This window comes from Mobula hypostoma, chromosome 1 (assembly GCF_963921235.1).
Source record: "Mobula hypostoma chromosome 1, sMobHyp1.1, whole genome shotgun sequence".
Classification (NCBI taxonomy): Eukaryota; Metazoa; Chordata; class Chondrichthyes; order Myliobatiformes; family Myliobatidae; genus Mobula; species Mobula hypostoma.
This window is the reverse complement of record NC_086097.1, coordinates 97,284,470-97,308,045: the sequence shown is the minus strand read 5'-3', so window position 1 is coordinate 97,308,045 and position 23,576 is coordinate 97,284,470. Positions and strand designations below refer to the sequence as shown.

At 43.4% G+C, this 23,576-nt stretch overlaps 1 protein-coding gene across 2 annotated transcripts in view; it reads left to right on the top strand.

Moving 5' to 3' along the window:
• The window catches only part of LOC134349239 (calpain-3-like), a 155,141-nt gene extending 141,581 nt beyond the window's left edge, over positions 1-13,560 (top strand). For both annotated transcript variants that reach the window (XM_063053260.1, XM_063053269.1), the window contains 7 exons: positions 157-214; positions 2,123-2,184; positions 2,630-2,698; positions 3,780-3,858; positions 5,382-5,498; positions 8,074-8,132; positions 11,648-13,560. In XM_063053260.1, the coding sequence (XP_062909330.1) occupies positions 157-214; positions 2,123-2,184; positions 2,630-2,698; positions 3,780-3,858; positions 5,382-5,498; positions 8,074-8,132; positions 11,648-11,674 (471 nt within the window). In that variant the 3' untranslated portion in view covers positions 11,675-13,560. The remainder of the gene's footprint in view (positions 1-156; positions 215-2,122; positions 2,185-2,629; positions 2,699-3,779; positions 3,859-5,381; positions 5,499-8,073; positions 8,133-11,647) is intronic.
• The last annotated feature ends 10,016 nt before the right edge of the window (positions 13,561-23,576 follow it).

Below are 23,576 nucleotides of genomic sequence, written 5' to 3'. Positions count from 1 at the left end.
AGAGTGAGAGAGTGAGAGAATGAGAGAGTGAGAGGGTGAGAGAGAGTGAGAGAGAGAGAATGAATGAATGTGAAACTGTGATGTTGGAGTGGACAGAAAGGCTCATTCAGGGATAGTCTACAATAAAGCACTTTGTCCGTATTTGTTTCACTGCAGGACATGCAGATCTCGGCAGCTGAACTGAAGAGCATCCTAAACCGTGTTGTTAAAAAACGTAAGTTATGTAAGCTAGATATGTACGAAAACTTCGTATCAGTCCCATACAAGTTCTGTATGGTGGTGTCCTGCACCCATATCATTACCTCTGCACACTCCCATTACATGAGTTAGCTTTTCATGGCTCCTAACATCTGGAGCCCAGTCTGATTGGAGGAACTTCTGGCTCTTAGGGATCACTTCTGTTAGAGATTCAACTGTGGTCCAAAAAGGAAATTTTGATATATAATATAACTTGAAGTTTATGGAAGAACAGCAACAGAATTTTGACCGATTTACAATGAAATCTTCAGAATTGTTTCCTATTAACATAATGCCATTGCTTCATAATGTACATTATCTTTAATAAAATAATTAGGCCCATGCACAAGCATTAAAACAAAAATTATAGTTAATTATGATGCAACTATAATTGAATATCAATAATTGAACAGCACAGAAGGAAAAGATTTCGAGTAGAAGTGAGAGTTTGGAGAATGGGAAAGAAGGGAGAAAGAAAGGGCAATGAGAGAAGAAAGATGGGGGCTTGGAAGAGAAAGTCAGGGAGAATGAGGGGCTGCGAAGTGCAAAGAGGGAAGGGTGAGGAGCAATGTCAGGATTGTTTTGGAAAGCAAAACCTTATGTTGTAGGAGGTAACACATTGGGGTGGATAGATGATTTATTGGGTAACTGGAAATAGACGGTGGATATAACTTGGCCTTTTTCTGGATGGAAAGATATAACGAGTGGTGTGCCACAGGGATCAGAGCTGGGACTTGACCTTTGTACCATTTATGTAAATAACCTGGATGAAGGCACTGTGTACAGTTGATTCAGAGATAAGTAGGGGGACAAGTTGTGAAGAAGACACATAGAGGCTACAGAAGCTTTAGAGTGCTTTAGAAAGTGAAAATCTGGCAAATGATGCATTGAACAGGAAAGTGCAAAATTGTCCATTTTGTCAAGAGAAAGAAGTGCATTGCCTAAATGGTGAGAGATCACAGAGCTCTGAGATGCAGAGGAATCTGGGTGCCCTGGTACCTGATTAGCAAAAGGCTTTTATACAGGTGAAGTAAGTAATTAGAAATGCCAGTGTGTACCACAAGGAAACTTCAGTACCAAAGTTGGGGGGGTGGGGGTCACACTTCACTTCTGTAGGGCATTAGTGAGACCACATTTGGAGCTCTGCATATCGATCTCTTTATTTAAGGGAGATAGTTAATGCATTAGAAGCAGTTCTGGGTGTGGTCCCTTGACTGATACTTGGATAAAGAGGAAACAGATAAGCTAGCATGATAAACTCTGGAATTTAGAAAAGAAATAAGGGACTTAATTGATGTAAATAAATTCTGGCGGCACTTCAGGGGAAATGGAGAGGATGTTTAATCTTGTGGGAGAATCTAGGACTATGATACTGTTTACACGTAAGATGCATCCTTTTAAGACAGAGATGAGGCGATTTTTTTCTCTCAAAGGTTTTGTGCCTTTGGAAATCTCTTCTTCAAATAGCAATGGAGGCAGAGTCCTTGAATTTTTTTTTCAAAAGATCGATAGATTCTTAATAAGCAAAAAAGGAAAAGGAATACAGAGCTGAGGTTACAATGTGATGAACTATGACCTTAATAAAAGGCAGTTCAGGCTTGATTATTCCAACAGATTAGTTAGATACCATGCTGAGTAAGAGATCGACAACAGAGAACATGTTTAATACAGTCTGAATTATATAGAGCACAGTATGTAAAATGTTAATTATAATTCCTCTCTCAATCCTTTCATCCATCATTCTCAGTGATTCCATTTCTAGTGTTGAAGGAGAGTTTGTTTTATTCTTTCATTTGGCTATTTCTTGTTTAAAATGTGTATTTCTTTAACTACAACTCAGTTGATAACTGTATCAACTCAGAATATTTTTTTTATTTTCTTATAGACAATATGAAAACTGAAGGGTTTGCTTTGGAGTCTTGTCGCAGTATGGTTGCCCTGATGGATGTATCCTTCCCTCTCTGGCATTGAATTTATTATTCCTTCCTGTAAATCAGCATCCATAACCTTAATTCATCTGGAAATGCCTTGAGGTTGGTTTGGGGAGCAACGTTTCTGGCATAAACTTTAGTCAACAGGAGAATGCTCCATAGATCTCTGACACATGTGGACATAACTGGCCCAAAGTGGTAAAGCTCGGCTGGACTTGGGGAGAAAAGATATTGTGATTCTACTGTTTTGGAGCCTTTTATTTCCATTTAGGTAAGGTTCCAGATTCATCTTGGAGGTTTACAAGACAGATGTTAATAATTCCAGATTGCTGCAGCTATTCTTCCAATAAAGATATATTAATTTAGATGTAACATTAGCCCTGCTTCCCCCCAGAACAGAAGTTTAACAATCCCATTGGACTGCTGTTTTTACTGTATCTTCCTTAACACGGTGCCTGCAGACAGATGGATCTGGAAAGCTGAATCTGACGGAGTTTAAACATCTATGGAACAAGATTAAGCAATGGCAGGTAGGTGATGCTGAGCAGCTAAGGGAAATTATTTCTCATGTAGTGTTACTACTGATACTTCAGATCAGCAGAACGAGAGGAAGAGTTAATTTAGATTTTGGCAAGCTTCATTTCTCAATGGAAGGATTACCTGCCATCATCAATGCTGTTCATTTCCCTGATGTACCTGTTAATCTGGTCAGGTCTCCAGCAGACCAGAAGGGTTCAGGGATATATGAACTTCCCCCTGCACTCTACTTCCACACTCCGCACTGTACTTCCTGCCAGTCACTGAGGTCAGACAGCTTTGAATGTCAGGACTTGATCAAAACTGACTTTAGGAAATGTGCTTGGTTAATTGTCGTATTGCTGTTTAAAATCTGATGTGGCACATCGAAGGGCTGTTTTTGGGAATTTCCTATCAGTGATAAGTTACCTCTCCTTCACACCAGGGCATTGCTCTCATAGCAGCTGTGCACCCACAGGATAACCATTCGTCACCTACATCCAGCCAGCCACAGTGCTGCGGAGCTGAACCATTGGACCAGATGTGATCCTGTAATCACGTGTACTCTTTAGCAGATTGGTGTTGGAGAGGAAAGAGACCAGCAAGACTGATGATTTGACACTTCACCACTTTGGAAAGCGAAAATCATTGGTATGCTGTGACATACAGTATTACCCACCAGGAAAGAAAGATTATACATTTAACATGCATAAATTGCAAGAATGGAAGTTTCATTTGTTCATTTTTCCAGAGAATAGGCAGAAATTAAGTCCACGCCCTTTACAGTTCAGATATTGTTCAACATACAATGAATGACGGTTACTTTGGAAAATTTAAATGGTGAGTCAGTCTGAGGAGGGAAAAATGGACAGAAGGTTGCCAATTGTGGGCTAATCCTTGTCTTGTCCATGATTGTTTGGTAATTCAATGAAACTCCCCATCAGACTCATCATCCAAACCCTCAGATAGGACCTTGTAAACGTATTCAGTCCCCAGTTGCTCTGAGATGGTCTGAGATTAGCTTCAGCTTTAGCATATGATCCTGTATAAACTCTCAGAAAAATATTCTCATTGTGATTCCTTAATTTCTTGCAGGCAATTTTTCAGGAATATGACAAGGATAATTCGGGACTGATTGACAGCTATGAACTGCGGAGTGCTGTGAATGATGCAGGTGGGTAGCAATGAGTTTGGGAGACCGCAGGTGCTGTTGGGAGAGCTGCCCTCATTGACAGCTGAACAGCTCCATGTTAGACTGAAGGTTCAGATCTCAAGGAAGCTTTTGGCAGAGTCTCTCTCGAGAATCCTTTACTCTGTAAGTGCGGTGCAGTTCTGGACAACTGTATCTACCAGAGTGCCATTTTCTTCCATAAATCATTTAGAGTAAAACTGATAATCTGGAAGCCTTGATAGTGCTGAAACACCCAATACCCAAATGTACTTCATTTCTTTCTGTTTTAAAGATTTTTTTCCGGTGAATCCAGTGAGTTTAAGGGAAGTGGGAAGCACGCAATTTCTTCCAACTCATTTCTGTCCACAAACCCCCCCAATTTCTTTACTCCTGAGGTCTGTATTCCAACCCTTGTCCAGCTACACATCCAGCCCCATTCCTGGCTCTGGTCCATCTGCATTCCTGAAACCTAGCTCGCATTCCGGACTAATGAGTGAGCCAGATGCTGGACCACCAGGATTTCCAAACAAGCAGATGTTAGATATCTGGAGCTATACTGATAAGTTACTTCCACACCATCAATTCCTGTCACAGGATCTTTGTGTAAATGATTTCCAATTGCTTCAGAGCTGATTCCAATGCCAGCACTAAAGGCAAAGCACTGGGATCATTCTTATTCCTAATTGTTAATTTTCTTCATGCAACTCTGGAGCTGCCTTAAAAGAAGAAGGTTGGAAAGTTTCTTACAATTTACAGAAGGGCAGTTCTCTGCTTTGATTTGATCACTGCGTAACTCAGGACATCCTCCTCAGTTAAAGCATCCCCATCACCTATTCCAGTTTCATAAAGCTCCTGAGCTGCTGATGACAAAGAAGCATATGGTTACGCTGATCCTGTCATTAACAGTTCCTGGCTAAATATCAAAGAAACACACATAAAGTGCTGGAGAAACTCAGCAGGTCAGGCAGCATCAATGGAGAGGGATAAACAGTTGAAATTTTAGGCCAACACCCTCACTCATCAGAAACCTTCATCAAATATCAGGGAAATTGGTGGGCTTCAGAGGCAAGAGGTGTAGCAGCATTGGACAGGTTGTCTGGGGGTGGTTGGGTTCTTGCTGGAGATGGCATTAGTGAGTATAAGGGGAAGTAGGATTTCACTTCCTGCAGACATCTAGGGTAGGGATGGAGTCATAAGGTTTATCTGATTTGGGAATGCCCATTGAAAACATCTCTGAGACAATGTGGTCCCAGTTCCCCTGTTCTCCATGCAGCACCCATTTGGAGCACCACAAAGTCATTTTCACGCGCTGCTATGGAAGTCACATCAGGATGACAATGGTAACATGGCAGAAAAAGGCAGATTGAAATTTCCGGCCACTCAGATGGCACCCGAGCTGATTGCGCAGGGTGAGAAGATGGTATCATGCATTTACTTGTATTGGGTCGTAAGGGGGTGGAAGTATTTGATTCAGTGAGGTGAAGGGACGATCAATGGTACAGCAGATGTTCTTGCTTGTTTTTCAGGCTTCCGCCTCAACAGCCATTTGTATGAGCTCATCTCCATGCGCTACGCCGATCTAAGTATGAATGTGGACTTCGACAGCTTCATCTGTTGCATTTTGAGACTGGAGGGCATGTTCAGTAAGTACACCACTAGTCCTCTCCTGTTCACAGCCTTTGTGGTGTGCCTTTAATTTTAGTGGTTTAAGCTCCAGCTCCAGACAACAGGGCCAAAGGCCATTTCTGTCAGGATCATTGGAAGCTGGTTAGGTCAGGAGTGGATCTACCTCTCCCAATGATGGTCATATTGCCATGAATACTCCCTAGTTTAGAACTGAATTATTCCAGGTGAATTCACCATATCTGTCATATTAAATATCCCTTTCCAAAACCCTGACCACTCTTGCTTCTGGCATTGAACCACTGATGATAATTTCCACTTCAACTTTGCTGATGACTCAGTGAATAAAAACAAGTCATAGAAGCAAAAGTTGGCCTTTTATCCCCTCATGCATCATGGCTAACTCATAATGTTGGCACCTCTTTCCTGCACTGATCTGTATCCCTTGGTAGCAGTTGTGTTTGAAAATTATTCAACCTCTGTCCTGAATATTCTGAGCAACTCTCTGGTTCTCTCCTGATGCATTAGTGTGCTAAGCCCTTTCAACTTCACAACCAACATCTCCCCAGCCCAATGGCCCCATCTCCTGGTCACCATCTGTTCCTGTTTTGACTGTGCTGCTGATTGGCTCCCTCCTATGGTAAGAATGCACCCTCACCCTGCACATTCAGAGGACGCTTCATCGCTGGAGGTGTGCCTTGCAATGGGGCATCCAAGTCCTAGGACATCACAGCTGCAACTCCTCAAGATAGCGTCCTTAGCCCAACTAACCACCCTCTGCATTAATGACATTCCTTTCATCAGAAGATCAGAATGGGGATGTTTGCTGATGGTTGCACATTGTTCATTTGCATTCACAAATGGAGCAGCTTCGGACAATGTTCAGGCATGGGCAAATAATTACCACCTCCAACAAAAGAGAGTCAACCCACCTCTGCCATTCAATAGCATTAGCATTGCTGCTTCTCTCTCCAGCAGCATCCCAGGATCACCATTGACGGACCAGCCACAGAAATACCATGGCTACGAGAGCCTGTGTGGAGTGACATACGTCCTAACATCCCAAGGCCTCTCTACCACCTGCATTGCACAATTCACGGGTATGAGGGAATGCTCTGCACTTACCTGGATTAGTGCAGTGAAATAACACTCTAAGCTCAACACCATCCGGGACAAAGCAGCCTGCTCGATCAATGCCCGTCAACCGGTCTAAGTGTTCACTCTCTCTACTACTGATGCATGGCGGCCGCAGTGTGAACCATCTACAAAATACACTGGAGTTAATCACCCAGGCTGTCCTGAGAACATCCCACCCCCAAAATCTTGACTTCCGCAACCAAGACAGGGGCTGCAGATGTGAGGGAACTGCACCATCTGCAGATACCCCTCTAAGTCATGCACCATCCTGACTTGGAAATATATTGTTTTGTTGCTGCGTCTAAATGTTGGAAATCCAACATTGTCAAAACAGCTCCACCAGAAGAAATGTAGTGGTTGGAAAAGAAATCAACACATCAAAGCTATATAGGGGCGGGCAATAAGTTAAACTTGCCTGTAGCATCCACATTCTGAATAACAGATGTTAAAATATACTCCTTCGCAATTGGGACCCTCTACTCCCACTCTCGTATTTAAGACCACTCCTCATCACGTCCCACCAGCGCTAGCCTTGTGTCACCTATACTGTAAAGGACTGGCATTTGGCCTGGAAAAGGATGGGCACAACCTGCAGAGGTGAGGGTTGAGCTAAGGGTTATCATCTAGCAGGATTTCTTCACATCCTGTACTGAACAGTTATATTTAGATGGGAACTAGGGTTCATCTTGTGAATTGGTTGGAGTATCTGTGACATGACACAGCAATTCGGTGTGGCAGCAGACTAGTTGACCCAATGCCGCAGTGATCTCATTTCTGTTTAATCCTCCTGGCTTTCTGAGGTTAAGATTGACATGAGGCTGCATTAAGCTCTTTCCACTGTTCACTAAGTGCGTAGCATCCCAATAACCCTTTGTCACGTATTGTAGATAGGTGGAGTGTTCAGACTCGAGGAACTATAACTTCGCGTGACCCCTCCAAAGAAACAAGAGGATGGAGGAAGTGTAGACTATAAGTGTGGCACCTTTCAGTGTGCTCAACAGTGTTCTCCAGTGCTGGGCGCTGCCAAGTTCAGTGAGGATGGCATGGTGACACAGCTGGTTGAGCTGGTGCCTCACACTGCCAGTGACATGATTTCAGTCCCCAGCCCTGCTGGAGTTTGCACGTTCTCCCTATGTCCACATGTATTTCTTCAGGATTGGTAGTTTAACTGTCCGCTGTAAATTGCCCCTCATGTGTAGCTATGGTAGAATATGGGGGGTTGTGAGGCAAATAAAGGGGGAGGGAGAGGAATTAATGTACATACATTATTGATGGTTAGCATGGATTTGACAGGCTGAGAGATCTGTTTCTGTTCTTTGCCTCAGCAAACTGCCTGGGCTCAGTCTTGTTGGAGCACATGAATTCCTATGGTGCTGTCGGTACTATGGAATAAATCAGCATTACATTCTCTGTATGTGTACCTTTAAGTGTGGAAACTTTACTCTTTCTGTTCTGCAGGAGCTTTCCATGCATTTGATAAAGATGGAGATGGAATTATTAAACTGAATGTCCTAGAGGTAAGTGCATCTTGTGAGACAGCCACAGTTCCTCAGCAGGAAACCAAAGTCCCAAGTGGGCACTGAAAGGTGTAAATCACACTTGCCCAGACCTCTGCAACTCAGAGTCATGAAGTTGCACAACATAGAACAGGCCGTTCTGCCCGCTATACTAACCCCACTTGGAAGTCACCAAGATATACATTACAGAAGGAGACCCTTCAGCTCAACTCACCCACGTCCTGTCAAGGTTCTTTCCTGAGCTTGTTCCATTTGCCTGCATTTGGCTATAGCCCTATGATCTTTCCTATCCATGAACCTGTCCATTTATAATTGTACCCATACCTACGACTTCCTCTGGCAGCTTCCAAATGCCTACCATGCTCTGTGAAAACTTGCCTCTCAGGTCCCCTTCAAATCTTTCCCCTCTTGCCAAAATACCTTTACTTTTTAGAAACATAGAAACGTAGAAAACCTACAGCACAATACAGGCCCTTCAACCCACAAACCTGTGCCGAACATGTCCTTACCTTAGAACTACCTAGGTTTACCCATAGCCATCTATTTTCCTAAGCTCCACGTACCCATCCAGGAGTCTCTTAAAAGACCCTATTGTTTCCGCCTCCACCACAGTCACCGGCAGCCCATTCCACACGCTCACCACTCTCTGCATAAAAAACTTACCCTGACATCTCCTCTGTACCTACTTCCAAGCACCTTAAAACTGTGCTCTCTCGTGCTAGCCATTTCAGCCCTGGGAAAAAGCCTCTGACTATCCACATGATCAATGCCTCTCATCATCTTGTACACCTCTATCAGGTCACCTCTCATTCTCTGTCGCTCCAAGGAGAAAAGACCAAGTTCACTCAACCTATTCTCATAAGGCATGCTCCCCAATCCAGGCAACATCCTTGTAAATCTCCTCTGCACCCTTTCTATGGTTTCCACATCCTTCCTGTAGTGAGGTGACCAGAATTGAGCACAGTACTCCAAGTGGGTCTGACCAGGGTCCTATATAGCTGCAACATTACCTCTCCACTCTTAAACTCAATCCCATGATTGATGAAGGCCAATACACCGTGTGCCTTCTTAACCACAGAGTCAAACTGCGTAGCAGCTTTGAGTGTCCCATGGACTCAGACCCCAAGATCCCTCTGATCCTCCACGCTGCCAAGAGTCTTACCTTTAATGCTATATTCTGCCATCATATTTGACCTACCAAAATGAACCACCTCACACTTACCTGGGTTGAACTCCATCTGCCACATCTCAGACCAGTTTTGCATCCTATCAGAGGTTGTAACCTCTGACAGCCCTCCACACTATCCACAACACCCCCAACCTTTGTATCATCAGCAAATTTACTAACCCATCCCTCCACTTCCTCATCCAGGTCATTTATAAAAATCACACAGAGTAGGGGTCCCAGAACAGATCCCTGAGGCACACCACTGGTCACCGACCTCCAAGCAGAATAGGATCCGTCTACAACCACTCTTTGCCTTCTGTGAGCAAGCCAATTCTGGATCCACAAAGCAATGTCCCCTTGGATCCCATGCCTCCTTACTTTCTCAATAAGCCTTGCATGGGGTACCTTATCAAATGCCTTGCTGAAATCCATATACACTACATCTACGGCTCTACCATCATCATTGTGTTTAATCACACCGTCAAAATATTCAATCAGGCTGGTAAGGCAAGACCTGTCTTTGACAAAGCCATGTTGACTATTCGTAATCATATTATGTCTCTCCAAATGTTCTCAGGATCTTCTCCATCAACTTGCTAACCACTGAAGTAAGACTCACTGGTCTATAATTGCCTGGGCTATCCCTACTCCCTTTCTTGAATAACAACATCCGCAACCCTCCAATCCTCAGGAACCTCTCCCGTCCTCACTGATGATGCAAAGTTCATCGCCAGAGGCTCAGCGATCTCCTCCCTCACTCCCCACAGTAGCCTGGGGTACATCTCATCTGGTCCCAGAGACTTATCCAACTTGATGCTTTCCAAAATCTCCAGCACATCCTCTTCCTTAATATCTACATGCTCAAGCTTTTCAGTCCGTTGCAAGTCATCCCTACAATCGCCAAGATCCTTTTCTGTAGTGAATACTGAAGCAAAGTATTCATTAAGTTCCTCTGAAGCAAAGTATCCATTAAGTTCCTCTGAAGCAAAGTATCCATTAAGTTCCTCTGAAGCAAAGTATTCATTAAGTACCTCCACCCCAGGACCATCCACCTTATTTATGCCCCTCATGATTTTATGAACTTCTACAAGGTCACCCCTCAGCCTCGCTGCCGGCATTCATTCCCCCTGTGCCCTGCTCATGGAAGTACTTGTCAAGTTGCTTTTACATATTGTTACCATTTCTGCCTCTACTATTTTGTTCTGGCAGCTCACGTGTGGAACTGCAGTCTGGGTTCCAAATAGTGCCCAAGAACGGAGCCCTGTCATAACGTTATGTCGTGCAGGCTGCTGTGTGCAAGAATGAATTTTCCATCATGTCTCCTTCCCCAGGGCCTGCTCTCCTCCAGGATTCAGTTATCTCACCCAGATCAATGATTCAAGCGTAATGTTATTTTATATTAGTCACGTTATGCATAAGCCCTTCATTTGAAAGGTGTATGAGCAGTCTCCAACCAGTTTAGGAGCTGTTTGTAAAGTGCTGTAATGTGTCCCTTTATGTCACAATCAAAGCAGACCTCAGCGTGCTGTACTCTGAGATCTCCTATAATGATCATCATGTGGAGCTTCGAGTTTGTGACTGGTGCCACTTTGATCAGGAATAAGTTCCAATGAAATTTACTCTGATATAAAAAAATTAATATACAACAGTGCCACATGATTCAACTTCTAAGCTAGAGTTGGACAGCACATTTTGAAACAGAGCCAAATCGAATTCATCATATACCTCTGGAATAAAGGTTGCATGCCCCTGCTTACAAGTTTGCCTTCTGTAGTCCTCTCACCTGAGATAGTTGACCTCTGGCTTGTTTTCCATCTGAGCAGATGGGTGGGGTGGTTTAGAGGGGCAACTCCATTGCTACCCTTTGCTAAAGCTGCTTTGATGGGCAGGAATGCAAATCAAATTATCATTGTTACTGCATCCCTCCATGATTGTGCCTTATCCGACACCAGTTCCGGGGCCAGGATTTTGGAGTGTGATGAGTTAGTTATAGAGACGGAATGAAAATTTTAGAAGAACAGTACCTGTTTTGGTCTTGGTTGGGCAGTGGGAAGTGGGAGGCGTAACGCAGAAATTCCGCTAGACCGAATCTGTCACTGTGATTCTTTGCCTTACTGACTGAGGCTTGATTGTGACAGTGCCTGAAATAATCATACTTGGCTTTACACACTCTGTATGCCTCAGAGTACTTCACAAATTGGGTTTTTTTAAAAATTGAAGTGCAGTGAACATTGGTCAGTGAAGGAAAAGCCTGAGATAATCATTTTCATTACTGTGTGCTAATTGTATGTTCTACTTCCCTTTCCATTGGCATGGATCTTCACAATCTACTCGAATTTTTCCACAGTGGTTGCAGCTCACCATATATGCTTAAGGCTCTCAGGATTCGTGGGCCTGGCTATTACCTCAACTCAACGTGCAAACCTCAATAGCACAATACAAAAAGCCAAGCTCTTCTGTGTTCAAGGCGATCAGGCGAAACACTGTTGGCAGTATGAAACTGCCAGATCAGCTCTTATTTCACTTCGTTTGCATGTGTGTGTGTGTGTGAGAACCTTTGGAACTGGAAGTGCCTGAAACCAATTTAAAATGATGTTGCCTTTATTGATCTTGTAAGAGTTTTCCAATACACCCACTATTCTATCCTCTCCTGGCCAGTGGGAGGGTATATTTGATATTAAGTAAAAGGTCCCTGATTCACTGTTTGGTTTGCAATGAGTAAATGGATCTCACAGCTCATTGAGTCACTAGAGTTGGTCTCAGCAACCCAGGTTCAAGGAGGGAAATTATCAGTCATAGCTTTCTTTAATCTAGGGATCCTTCTGGAGCAGGGCATGTTTAGAAAATAATGCAGGCCTATGATTAATGTTTCTGCTCTGCCATTCATTATTATAATCGCTATGGCGACAATTTAAGTGATTAGAGATCCTGGCATTTGAAACATACCCCTATATTGTCATTGCAGCCATCATTATAGAATGTTACTAGTTACAGGACTTCCCAGGCCACCAATGAATTCTGTTTACAGATGCCCGTAAGTCGATTTGTCCGTAAATTGGAAAATACGCAAAAGCCACTCAAAGTGACAACTATACCATCATAGTATTGTATTGAACAGCATCAAGGGCACAGAGAAAAAGTCAATTACTAGAAGTTGTTAGAAAGAAGAAACTGATTCTGGCATTCGTAGGAACAAACACATGTACACGCGTTGGGCTTTTGAATTTAACAATATTGTGGGAGCTCATTTGTATGTGGAGATGTCTATCATTCAGGCATTTGTAACCCAGGATTGGTCTGTATAAGAATTGATACCAGGGGTATGATAAATAGCTCTTATACTGTCTATAAATTCCAAAATACATTATTTCTGTGTTATTTAATGATGGTTTGTTTCCTTGAGTTCTGTTTGTTCATATAAGTGCTTGATGTAACACATGCATTTCACAAACTTCTTAGACCACTGAGAATTTGTATTAAAATGCTGTGATGTAATGTTGAGTAATGAGCAAGTGAAGCTGATAGTGTTCCCCTGTTCCTTCCCTCCGCAAGTACTGATTAAGACTTGATTTGCTCACGCCAAGCAGCGGTGTCGAGTCATTTAGCATGTAAAGTTTACTTGGGGGAGGCATCCCCTAAATCAAGTGCCAGCTTCCCTCATAATCTCTGAAGAGGGACTGGGCAATAATTTCCACCCCCCCCCCCCCACTTTCTCTGTCCCAGGGATGTTACTGTGCTATCCGGCCCAATACAAACAAGAAATTATGTAAAAACTCCTATGCTAGACTGCCCTCTGAACCACTGAATAGTTCAAGACGGAGATAGACTTGAAGAAGGAATTGGAAATAATCCACAGAACCTGAAATTTGCAAGCAAAGCCAAGCAAATTACAACATTTTGAAGCATCTGAATGAATGCTTGAATCGACAAGGCGCTGAAGACTACTGACCATGTGCTGGTAAATGGTATCAGTACAGATAGGTCCTTAATGGTTGGCACAGATGTGGTGGGGCTGAAGAGTTTGTTTCTGTGTCTTATAACTCTATTGGTTGATATAAGTGGTTGCCCTCCACACTGCACAGCTCTAATGTTGCATCTGGGGCTTTCAGTGAGGACTGTAACTTTTTTTCTCTCTGGTAACTATGCTGTTGATTAAGTGTGAGTTTGCTGGCAACAGATTATGAGAGGGAAATTCATCTTCCCTGGTCCAGGAAGATTGAGATTGATTGTGGAGATGCAACTGCAATAAAACAGCTTGGAGATGGAACTAGTGTTTCCTTTTTTACTGAGACTCTGAAAGATCCCAAACCACTCCACTTCCTCAGAACCTACAATCTATGAAATGTGACCAGACTTAAAAATAACTCACTCGGTTGATCTGGGAAGGACGTCTTTCATCTACAACCTACTACCTTCATGCCTGTTGTACTTCTAAACTGTTTCACAATAGGGCCACAACTCAAAAGAAATAAAATTCCTTTCCTGCAATAATGGGGGGATGGTCAATAGATGTCATACAAAAGCAATTGATAATTTATATCTCCTCCATAGATTTAACAATGGAGCGTATGCCAATACTGAATCATAACCACACAATCCTTTAGCAAGTATATAGTATGAGTTTCAGATCTCAAGTGAAACCACCACCTTTGCTGTCAGATCAAGGACAGGTACAGCAAGAGGAACTGGTTTCACAGGAGAGGGTACTAGGAAAACCACAAAATTATGCTTTCCTTCTAACTCCTCCACAAACTTTGACAGACTAAATTTGGCCAGAAGAGGAGTTGAGTTAATTCTAGTGGATTGAAACTCAGGGTCAAATTTGTGTTTATGGTGAATGGAAGTGGCATATGGACTAAGCTGGAAAGGGTAACAACACTTACAGAGAAATGAAGCAGTGTTAATATTCATACTACCCTGATTCACCGGATTAAGAATTGAGCGGGTCATTTATTTCTCTGCTGCCTCTGACTTGCCCTGTGTCATTTATGTCTTCTTGCCCATTGCCTCCTTAGCCCCATTCAGATTCACTGACAGAGGTTCCCAGCTGATCAGTTCTGTGGGTGGAATAAAACTGGATTAAAAGTAACAGAGTACAGCAGTTTTCTGAGCTTCTCCCCAGTAGCTCTCTGTTTCAGTCCTGTCCCTCTTTCTCTCCAGCAGCATTTGCTTTAGGTTCCAGTACCTCTTTCAGTACATCACTCAGGTGAAGTCTTAAAATCCAATTCCCATTTACTCTCAGTTGGATGTAAAGATTCCCAGGATATTGGGAAGAAAGCAAGTGGATGCTCTCATGATGTTTTGCCAAAGTTTATTCCTCTGTCTTGACAGTGGTGTTGGTTGAGGAAGACAAATTATTAGCACAGTGACACTGCTAGAGAGCAGCTGTCTCATAGGACCAGAGTCCTGGGTTCAATTCTGACTTTGAGTGCTGTCTGGGTGTAGTATGCACGTTGTCCAAACAAGGAAACGTACTTTGGTGGGTTAGAAACTGAGTCCAGCATGTAGTGAGTGGTAGAATCTGGGGGAAATTGTTAAGAATGTGGGGAAAATAAAATCTGGGATTAATGTAGGATTATTGTAAATGGGTGATTGGTGGTTGGCATGGATTTGGAGGTTTTATAGAAACAGAGAAACATAGAAAATAGGTGCAGGAGTAGGCCATTCGGCCCTTCGAGCCTGCACCGCCATTTATTATGATCATGGCTGATCATCCAACTCAGAACCCTGCCCCAGCCTTCCCTCCATACCCCCGACCCCCGTAGCCACAAGGGCCATATCTAACTCCCTCTTAAACATAGCCAATGAACTGGCCTCAACAGTTTCCTGTGGCAGAGAATTCCACAGATTCACCACTCTCTGTGTGAAGAAGTTTTTCCTAATCTCGGTTCTAAAAGGCTTCCCCTCTATCCTCAAACTGTGGCCCCTCGTTCTGGACTTCCCCAACATCGGGAACAATCTTCCTGCATCTAGCCTGTCCAATCCCTTTAGGATCTTATACGTTTCAATCAGATCCCCCCTCAATCTTCTAAATTCCAATGAGTACAGGCCCAGTTCATCCAGTCCTTCTTCATATGAAAGTCCTGCCATCCCAGGAATCAATCTGGTGAACCTTCTTTGTACTCCCTCTATGGCAAAGATGTCTTTCCTCAGATTAGGGGACCAAAACTGCACACAATACTCCAGGTGTGGTCTCACCAAGGCCTTGTACAACTGCAGTAGTACCTCCCTGCTCCTGTACTCGAATCCTCTCGCTATAAATGCCAGCATACCATTCGCCTTTTTCACCGCCTGCTGTACCTGCATGCTCACTTTCAATGACTGGTGTATAATGACACCCAGGTCTCGTTGCACCTCCCCTTTTCCTAATCGGCCACCATTCAGATAATAATCTGTTTTCCTATTTTTGCCACCAAAGTGGATAACTTCACATTTATCCACATTAAATTGCATCTGCCATGAGTTTGCCCACTCACCCAACCTATCCAAGTCACCCTGCATCCTCTTAGCATCCTCCTCACAGCTAACACTGCCACCCAGCTTCGTGTCATCCGCAAACTTGGAAATGCTGCATTTAATTCCCTCATCCAAGTCATTAATATATATTGTAAACAACTGGGGTCCCAGCACTGAGCCTTGCGGTACCCCACTAGTCACCGCCTGCCATTCTGAAAAGGTCCCGTTTATTCCCACTCTTTGCTTCCTGTCTGCTAACCAATTCTCCACCCACACCAATACCTTACCCCCAATACCGTGTGCTTTAAGTTTGCACACTAATCTCCTGTGTGGGACCTTGTCAAAAGCCTTTTGAAAATCCAAATATACCACATCCACTGGTTCTCCCCTATCCACTCTACTAGTTACATCCTCAAAAAATTCTATGAGATACGTCAGACATGATTTTCCTTTCACAAATCCATGCTGACTTTGTCCGATCATTTCACCGCTTTCCAAATGTGCTGTTATCACATCCTTGATAACTGACTCCAGCAGTTTCCCCACCACCGACGTTAGGCTAACCGGTCTATAATTCCCCGGTTTCTCTCTCCCTCCTTTTTTAAAAAGTGGGGTTACATTAGCCACCCTCCAATCCTCAGGAACTAGTCCAGAATCTAAGGAGTTTTGAAAAATTATTACTAATGCATCCACTATTTCTTGGGCTACTTCCTTAAGCACTCTAGAATGCAGACTATCTGGCCCTGGGGATTTATCTGCCTTCAATCCCTTCAATTTATCTAACACCACTTCCCTACTAACATGTATTTCGCTCAGTTCCTCCATCTCACTGGACCCTCTGTCCCTTCCTATTTCTGGAAGATTATTTATGTCCTCCTTAGTGAAGACAGAACCAAAGTAATTATTCAATTGGTCTGCCATGTCCTTGCTCCCCATAATCAATTCACCTGTTTCTGTCTGCAGGGGACCTACATTTGTCTTTACCAGTCTTTTCCTTTTTACATATCTATAAAAGCTTTTGCAGTCCGTTTTTATGTTCCCCGCCAGTTTTCTCTCATAATCTTTTCTCCCCTTCCTAATTAAGCCCTTTGTCCTCCTCTGCTGAACTCTGAATTTCTCCCAGTCCTCAGGTGAGCCACTTTCTCTGGCTAATTTGTATGCTTCTTCTTTGGAATTGATACTATCCCTAATTTCTCTTGTCAGCCATGGGTGCACTACCTTCCTTGATTTATTCTTTTGCCAAACTGGGATGAACAATCGTTGTAGTTCATCCATGCAACCTTTAAATGCTTGCCATTGCATATCCACCGTCAATCCTTTAAGTGTCATTTGCCAGTCTATCTTAGCTAATTCACGTCTCATACCTTCAAAGTTACCCCTCTTTAAGTTCAGAACCTTTGTTTCTGAATTAACTATGTCACTCTCCATATTAATGAAGAATTCCACCATATTATGGTCACTCTTACCCAAGGGGCCTCTCACGACAAGATCGCTAATTAACCCTTCCTCATTGCTCAAAACCCAGTCCAGAATAGCCTGCTCTCTAGTTGGTTCCTCGACATGTTGGTTCAAAAAACCATCCCGCATACATTCCAAGAAATCCTCTTCCTCAGCACCTTCACCAATTTGGTTCACCCAGTCTACATGTAGATTGAAGTCACCCATTATAACTGCTGTTCCTTTATTGCACACATTTCTAATTTCCTGTTTAATACCATCTCCGACCTCACTACTACTGTTAGGTGGCCTGTACACAACTCCCACCAGCGTCTTCTGCCCCTTAGTGTTACGCAGCTCTACCCATATCGATTCCACATCTTCCTGGCTTATGTCCTTCCTTTCTATTGCGTTAATCTCTTCTTTAACCAGCAACGCTACCCCACCTCCCCTTCCTTCATGTCTATCCCTCCTGAATATTGAATATCCCTGAACGTTGAGCTCCCATCCCTGGTCACCCTGGAGCCATAGGGTGATATGATAGGGAACGTATAATCAGAGGGGGATGAAGCTGTTGAATTCATTACCACAGATGTTTGTGGGGGCCAAGACTTTGGGTATACTTAAAGGTTCAGTGGCTAAAAGATTCATTTTATTTTCAAAATATGTATGCAGAATACAACTCTGAGATTCATCTTCTCCAGATAGCCATGAAATACAGAACAACCGTGGAAGTCATTGAAAGAGAAGATATCACTCACCCCGCCTCCCGCAAGAAAAAGAAACACAAACCCCAAGCTCCCAACCCACTCTCTCACAAAAAAAAACTTATCGCCCACAAGGAAAAAAAACAGGGACAATAACTTCAAAACCCCGCCCCCCTCTCTTGCAGACAAAAAACTGACATCCCCCATATGGAAAACACCAGCAAGAACATCAGATCCCAAATCCCCAACCCCTCTCTTGCACAAAAACTAACATATTGCCCAACCCACCAATCGGCAACAAGAAAATCAAACCCCAACCCGCCAATCAGCAATCAGAAAACACAGAAGACTGAAGGAGATCAATATAAACTACAGTCTTCACCAATAATCACATAAATCTCAGAGTTTCAAAAACACCCTCCATCTGCATTGAGGAGAGTGACCGCTCGAACTCAGTCCTTCCATGGATAGTGACTGCTGATTCACAGCCTCATTCAAAGTTCAAAATAAATTTATTATTGAAGTACATATATGTCACAATATAAAACCCTGAGATTCATTTTCTTGCAGGCATGCTCATTAAATCTAATAACTATACTGGAATTAAAGAAAGACACACCAACTGGGCGTACAACCAGTGTGCAAAAGACAACAAACTTCTACAAAAAGAAAAAGAAAACAAAATAATAATAACAAATAAATAAGTAATAAATATCTAGAACGTGAGATGAAGAGTCCTTGAAAGTGAGTCCATAGGTTATGAGAACATTTCAACGATGAGTTGAGTGAAGTTATCCCCTTTGGCTCAACAGCCTGATGGTTGAGGGGTAATAACTGTTCCTGAATCTGGTGGTGTGAGTCCTGGGTCTCCTGTATCTCCTTCATGATGGCAGCAGTGAGAAGAGAGCATGACCTTGGTGACAGGGGTTCCTGGTGGTGGATGGTGCTTTCCTGTGACAGCTCTCTGAATAGATGTGCTCAATGGTGGGGAGGGCTTTACCTGTGATGGACAGGGTTATATCCACTACTTCTTGTAGGATTTTCCATTCAAGGGCATTGGTGTTTCCATACTCTCCTCCACACATCTATAGAAGTTCATCAAAGTTTTAGATGCCATGCTGAATCTTCACAAACTCCTAAGGAAGAAGAGGTGCTATCATGCTTTCTTTCCAATTGCACTTAACGTGCTTATGTCACAGGTTAATTAGTAAAGATGTCAAAGATTATGTTGAGAAGGAAGGAAATGGGTTTGAAAGAGAAAATAAATCAGGCATGATCAAATGGTGAAGTAAGCTCGATGGCCTGAATAGCCTAATTCTGCTCCTTTGCCTTATGGCTGAATGGCCAGCTTCTGTGATGCCTCGTTGTTTATGGGAACTTGTCTGGCAGATGAGCTGCCCTGTTCTCCATTAGTCTGGTGAGTGGATGTCCTTGGCTGGGAGGATATTGAAATATTACAAGTGCTGTGGCAGAAGTTAGGGCTCACGTTTTGATTCCCATTTCTATTCTTTCTTTCTTTGCCTCACTTCTCAGGAGTATGCACACAGCACTGTGGTTAATTAGACTGCTTTCCAAATACCCAAACTACTGATGTTCAGACACAAATTTGAGTGCCAAAGGACCAGCTGGAGAATATAAATTCCAGTAATTAAATAAATTAAAAACCACAGCTGTTCTTAGTTGTCACAAGCGTTAAACTACAGGACTGTTTAAAGACAAAGCTAGTTTACTAATACCTGTCCAGGAAGCAAATCTGCTATTCCTGCATGGTTTGGTCCATAAGTGTCTCTAGACCCAACATCAGCAAAGGGCAGATCAAGAGCACATAGATATATGATAAATGTTGGCCTGCTAGTTACCAAGGCCCTTTTCAGATCACATAACGTATCCCATTTCTTTAGGGGAGCATTGCAAAGCAGTAATTAGAGCTGCTGCCTTACAGCTTCGATCCAGCCCTTGGGTGCTGTCTGGGTGGAATGAGCATGTGACTGCATGGATCTCCTCTGGGTGCTCCACTTTTCTCCCACATGTTAAAAGTATGCAAGTTAACAGGCCACAGTAGACTGCTTGTGTGGGTAGTTGGGTGATAGAATGTAGTGGGAACTGATGGCACTAGTGTGAATAGGTCCTTGATGTGTGGATATAGTGGGCTGAAGAATTTGTTTCCATGTTAAGTGAGTCTGACAGATCCTCAAGGTTTAGGACGACTTGACAAAGAGCAAAGCATGAATGAGTTTGATTTAACTTGAGAGAATGCTGAAAGAGATGGCACAAAGCTTACTCAGGAGAAGATACAACCATGAACCTCATTCGGCTGACCTGGACTGAAGTCAAGAGTGCATTGTCAACCATCTAAATTCTGAAAAATAAATGTTTCTTTTTCATAAGTCTTCACTGGTGTGTCAATTTTATTTGTTGCAAAAACAAAGGAGCTAGTTGTGGACTACAGGAGGAATGGAGACAGGCTAACCTCTATTGACATCAATGGATCTGGGGTTGAGAGGGTGAACAGCTCTAAGTTCCTTGGTTTACACATCACTGAGGATCTCACGTGGTCTGTACATATTGGCTGTGTGGTGAAAAAAGCACAGTACCTCTTTCAACTCAAGACGGTTGAAGAAATTTGGTATGGGTCCCCAAATCCTAAGGACTCAGAATCAGAATCATTATCACTGGCATGTGATGTGAAATTTGTTAACTTAGCAGCAGCAGTTCAATGCAATACAAAATCTAGCAGAGAGAAACAAAATAATAAATACAATAAAAAATAATAATAGATAAACAAGTAAATCAATTACATATATTGAATGGATTTTTTTTAAAATGTGCAAAAACAGAAATACTGTATATTAACAAAAAGTGAGGTAGTGTCCAAAGATTCAATGTCCATTCAGGAATCAGATGGTAGAGGGGAAGAAGCTGATCCTGAATCATTGTGTGTGTGCCTTCAGGCTTCTGTACCTCCTACCTGATGTTAACAGTGAGAAAAGGGTGCTGGAGGTCCTTAGTAATGGATGCTGCCTTTCTGAGACACCACTCCCTGAAGATGTCCTGGGTACCTTGTAGGCTAGTACCCAAAATGCGGCTGACTAGATTTACAACCTTCTGTCGGTCCTGTGGTGTAGCCTCTCCATACCAGACAGTGATGCAGCCTGTCAGAATGCTCTCCATGGTACAGCTATAGAAGTTTTGAGTGTATTTGTTGACATGCCAAATGTCTTCAAACTCCAAATAAAGTATACCCGCTGTCTTGCCTTCTTTATAACTACATCGATATGTTGGGACCAGGTTAGATCCTCAGATATCTTGACACCCAGGAACTTGAAGCTGCTGACTCTCTCCACTTCTGATCCCTCTATGAGGATTGGTATGTGTTTCTACAGGGGTACAATTGAAAGCATCCTGACTTGCTGCATCACTGCCTGGTATGGGAACTATACCTCCCTCAATCTCAGGACTCTGCAGAGAGTAGTGGGGAGAGCCCAGTGCATCTTAGATGTGTCCACTATTCAGAACATTTACAGAGACACATGTGTAAAAAGAGCTCAAAGGATCATTGGGGACCCGAGTCACCCCAACCACAAACTGTTCCAGCTGCACCGTCCAGGACACAGTGCCGCAACATAAAAGCCAGAACCGACAGGCTCCAGTACAGCTTCTTCCATCAGGCCATCAGACTGATTAATTCACACCGATACAATTGTATTTCTATGTTATATTGACTGTCCTGTTGTATACACTATTTATCACAAATCACTATAAATTGCACATTTGGACAGAGACGTAAGGTAAAGATTTTTACTCCTCGTATATGAAGGATGCAAGTAATAAACTCAATTCAATATAGTAACTATAAGCATAATTTAACTTTCTTCCCTGCTTAGGAACTGTGATGCTGATTCAACAGATGGGGGCTCCTCAGAGGGGATGTGGATGGAAGGGGTGCCAAGGAGGTGGATAATATGCACCTCTTAAACACAAGAGATTCTACAGATACTGGAAATCTAGAGTAATACTACAGAATTGTGGAGGAACTCAACAGGTCAGGCAGCATCAGTGGAGGGGAATAAACTGTTGACATTTTGGGCTGAGACCCTTCATCAGGACTGGAAATGAAAGGGAGAAGAAACTAGTACAAGGAGATAGGGGAGGGGAAGGGGTATGATCTGGCAGGTTATAAATCAATCCAGGTGAGGGGGAGGGGATTGTATGAAGTGAGAAAGTGGGAGTTGATGGGTGGAAAGGGTAGAGGGCTGAAGAAGAAGAAATCTAACAGGAGAGGAGAGTGTACCATTGGAGAAAGAGAAGGAGGAGGGACACCAGAGGGAGGTGATGGGCAGGTGAGGAAAAGAGAAGGGGTAAGTGGGGAGCAGAGTGGAAAGAAGGGGGAGGGGAGAGAAATTACCAGAAGTTAGAAAAATCGATGTTCATGCTGACAGATTGTGGGGCCCAGATCTTCACTAAACTGAATCTATGGAGCGCATATGACCCGATTTGCACCCACCAGGGAGATGAGTGGAAGACCGCTTTCATAACACTCACATCATCAGGACTGGAAAGGAAGGGAGAAGACACCAGAATAAAAAGGTGGGGGGAGTGGAAGGAGGCTAGCAAGCAGGTGATAAATGAAGCCAGGGGGGTAGGAAAGGTAGAGTGGTGGAGTATAATGAATCTGATAGAACACAAGATATAGGAGCAGGAGTCGGCCATCTGGCCTGTTGAGCCTGCCCCGCCATTCAATAAGATCATGGCTGATCTGGCCATGGACTCATCTCCATCTCTCTGCCTTTTCCCCATAACCCTCAATTCCCCTACTATGCAAACATCTATCCAACCTTGTCTTAAATATATTTACTGAGGTAGCCTCCACTGCTTCATTGGGCAGAGAGAGGAGAATGGACTGGAGGAGGAGGAGGGTGGCACTCAGGGGTAGGTGAAAGGCAGGTAAGAAGAGGTAAATGGCCAGAGTAGGGAATAGAAGAAGAGGGGAGGAGGGAGGGAAACTTTTATTTACCGGAAGGAGAAATCAATGTTCATGCCATCAGGTTGGAGGCTACCTGGAGGCTATAAGGAGTTGCTCCTCCACGCTGAGGGTGGCCTCCTCTTGGCACAAGAGGAGGTCACAGCCCAAATTGTTGAATTGGGAATAGGAATTGTAATTAAAATGTTTGGCCACTGGGAAGTTCTGCTTTTGGTGGACTGAGTGGATGTGCTTGGTGAAGCAGTCCCCTAATATATGACGGGTCTCACCATTGTAGAGGAGGCCACATCAGGAGCACCGGACACAATAGATGACCCTATCAGATTCGCAGGTGAAGTGTACCCTCACCTGGAAGGACTGTTTGAGTCCCTGAATGGCCGTGAGGAAGGAGATGCATGGGCAGGTGTAGCAATTTGGCCACTTGCAGTGATGACTGCTGAGAGGTAGATGAGTGGGGAGGGATGAGTGGACAAGGGAATCACAGAAGGAGTGATCCCTGTGGAAAGTGGAGGGTGGGGGGGGAGGTAAAGATATGGAACACACACAAAATGTTAGATTAAACGGTTGACGTTTCAGGCCAAGACTTTTCATCGGTACCGGAAAGGAAAGGGTGAAGTAAAGTAAGAAGGTGGGGGAGAGGGAGGAAGAAGTACAAGGTGGCAAGTGGTAGGTGAAACCAGAGGAGATGGAGGAGG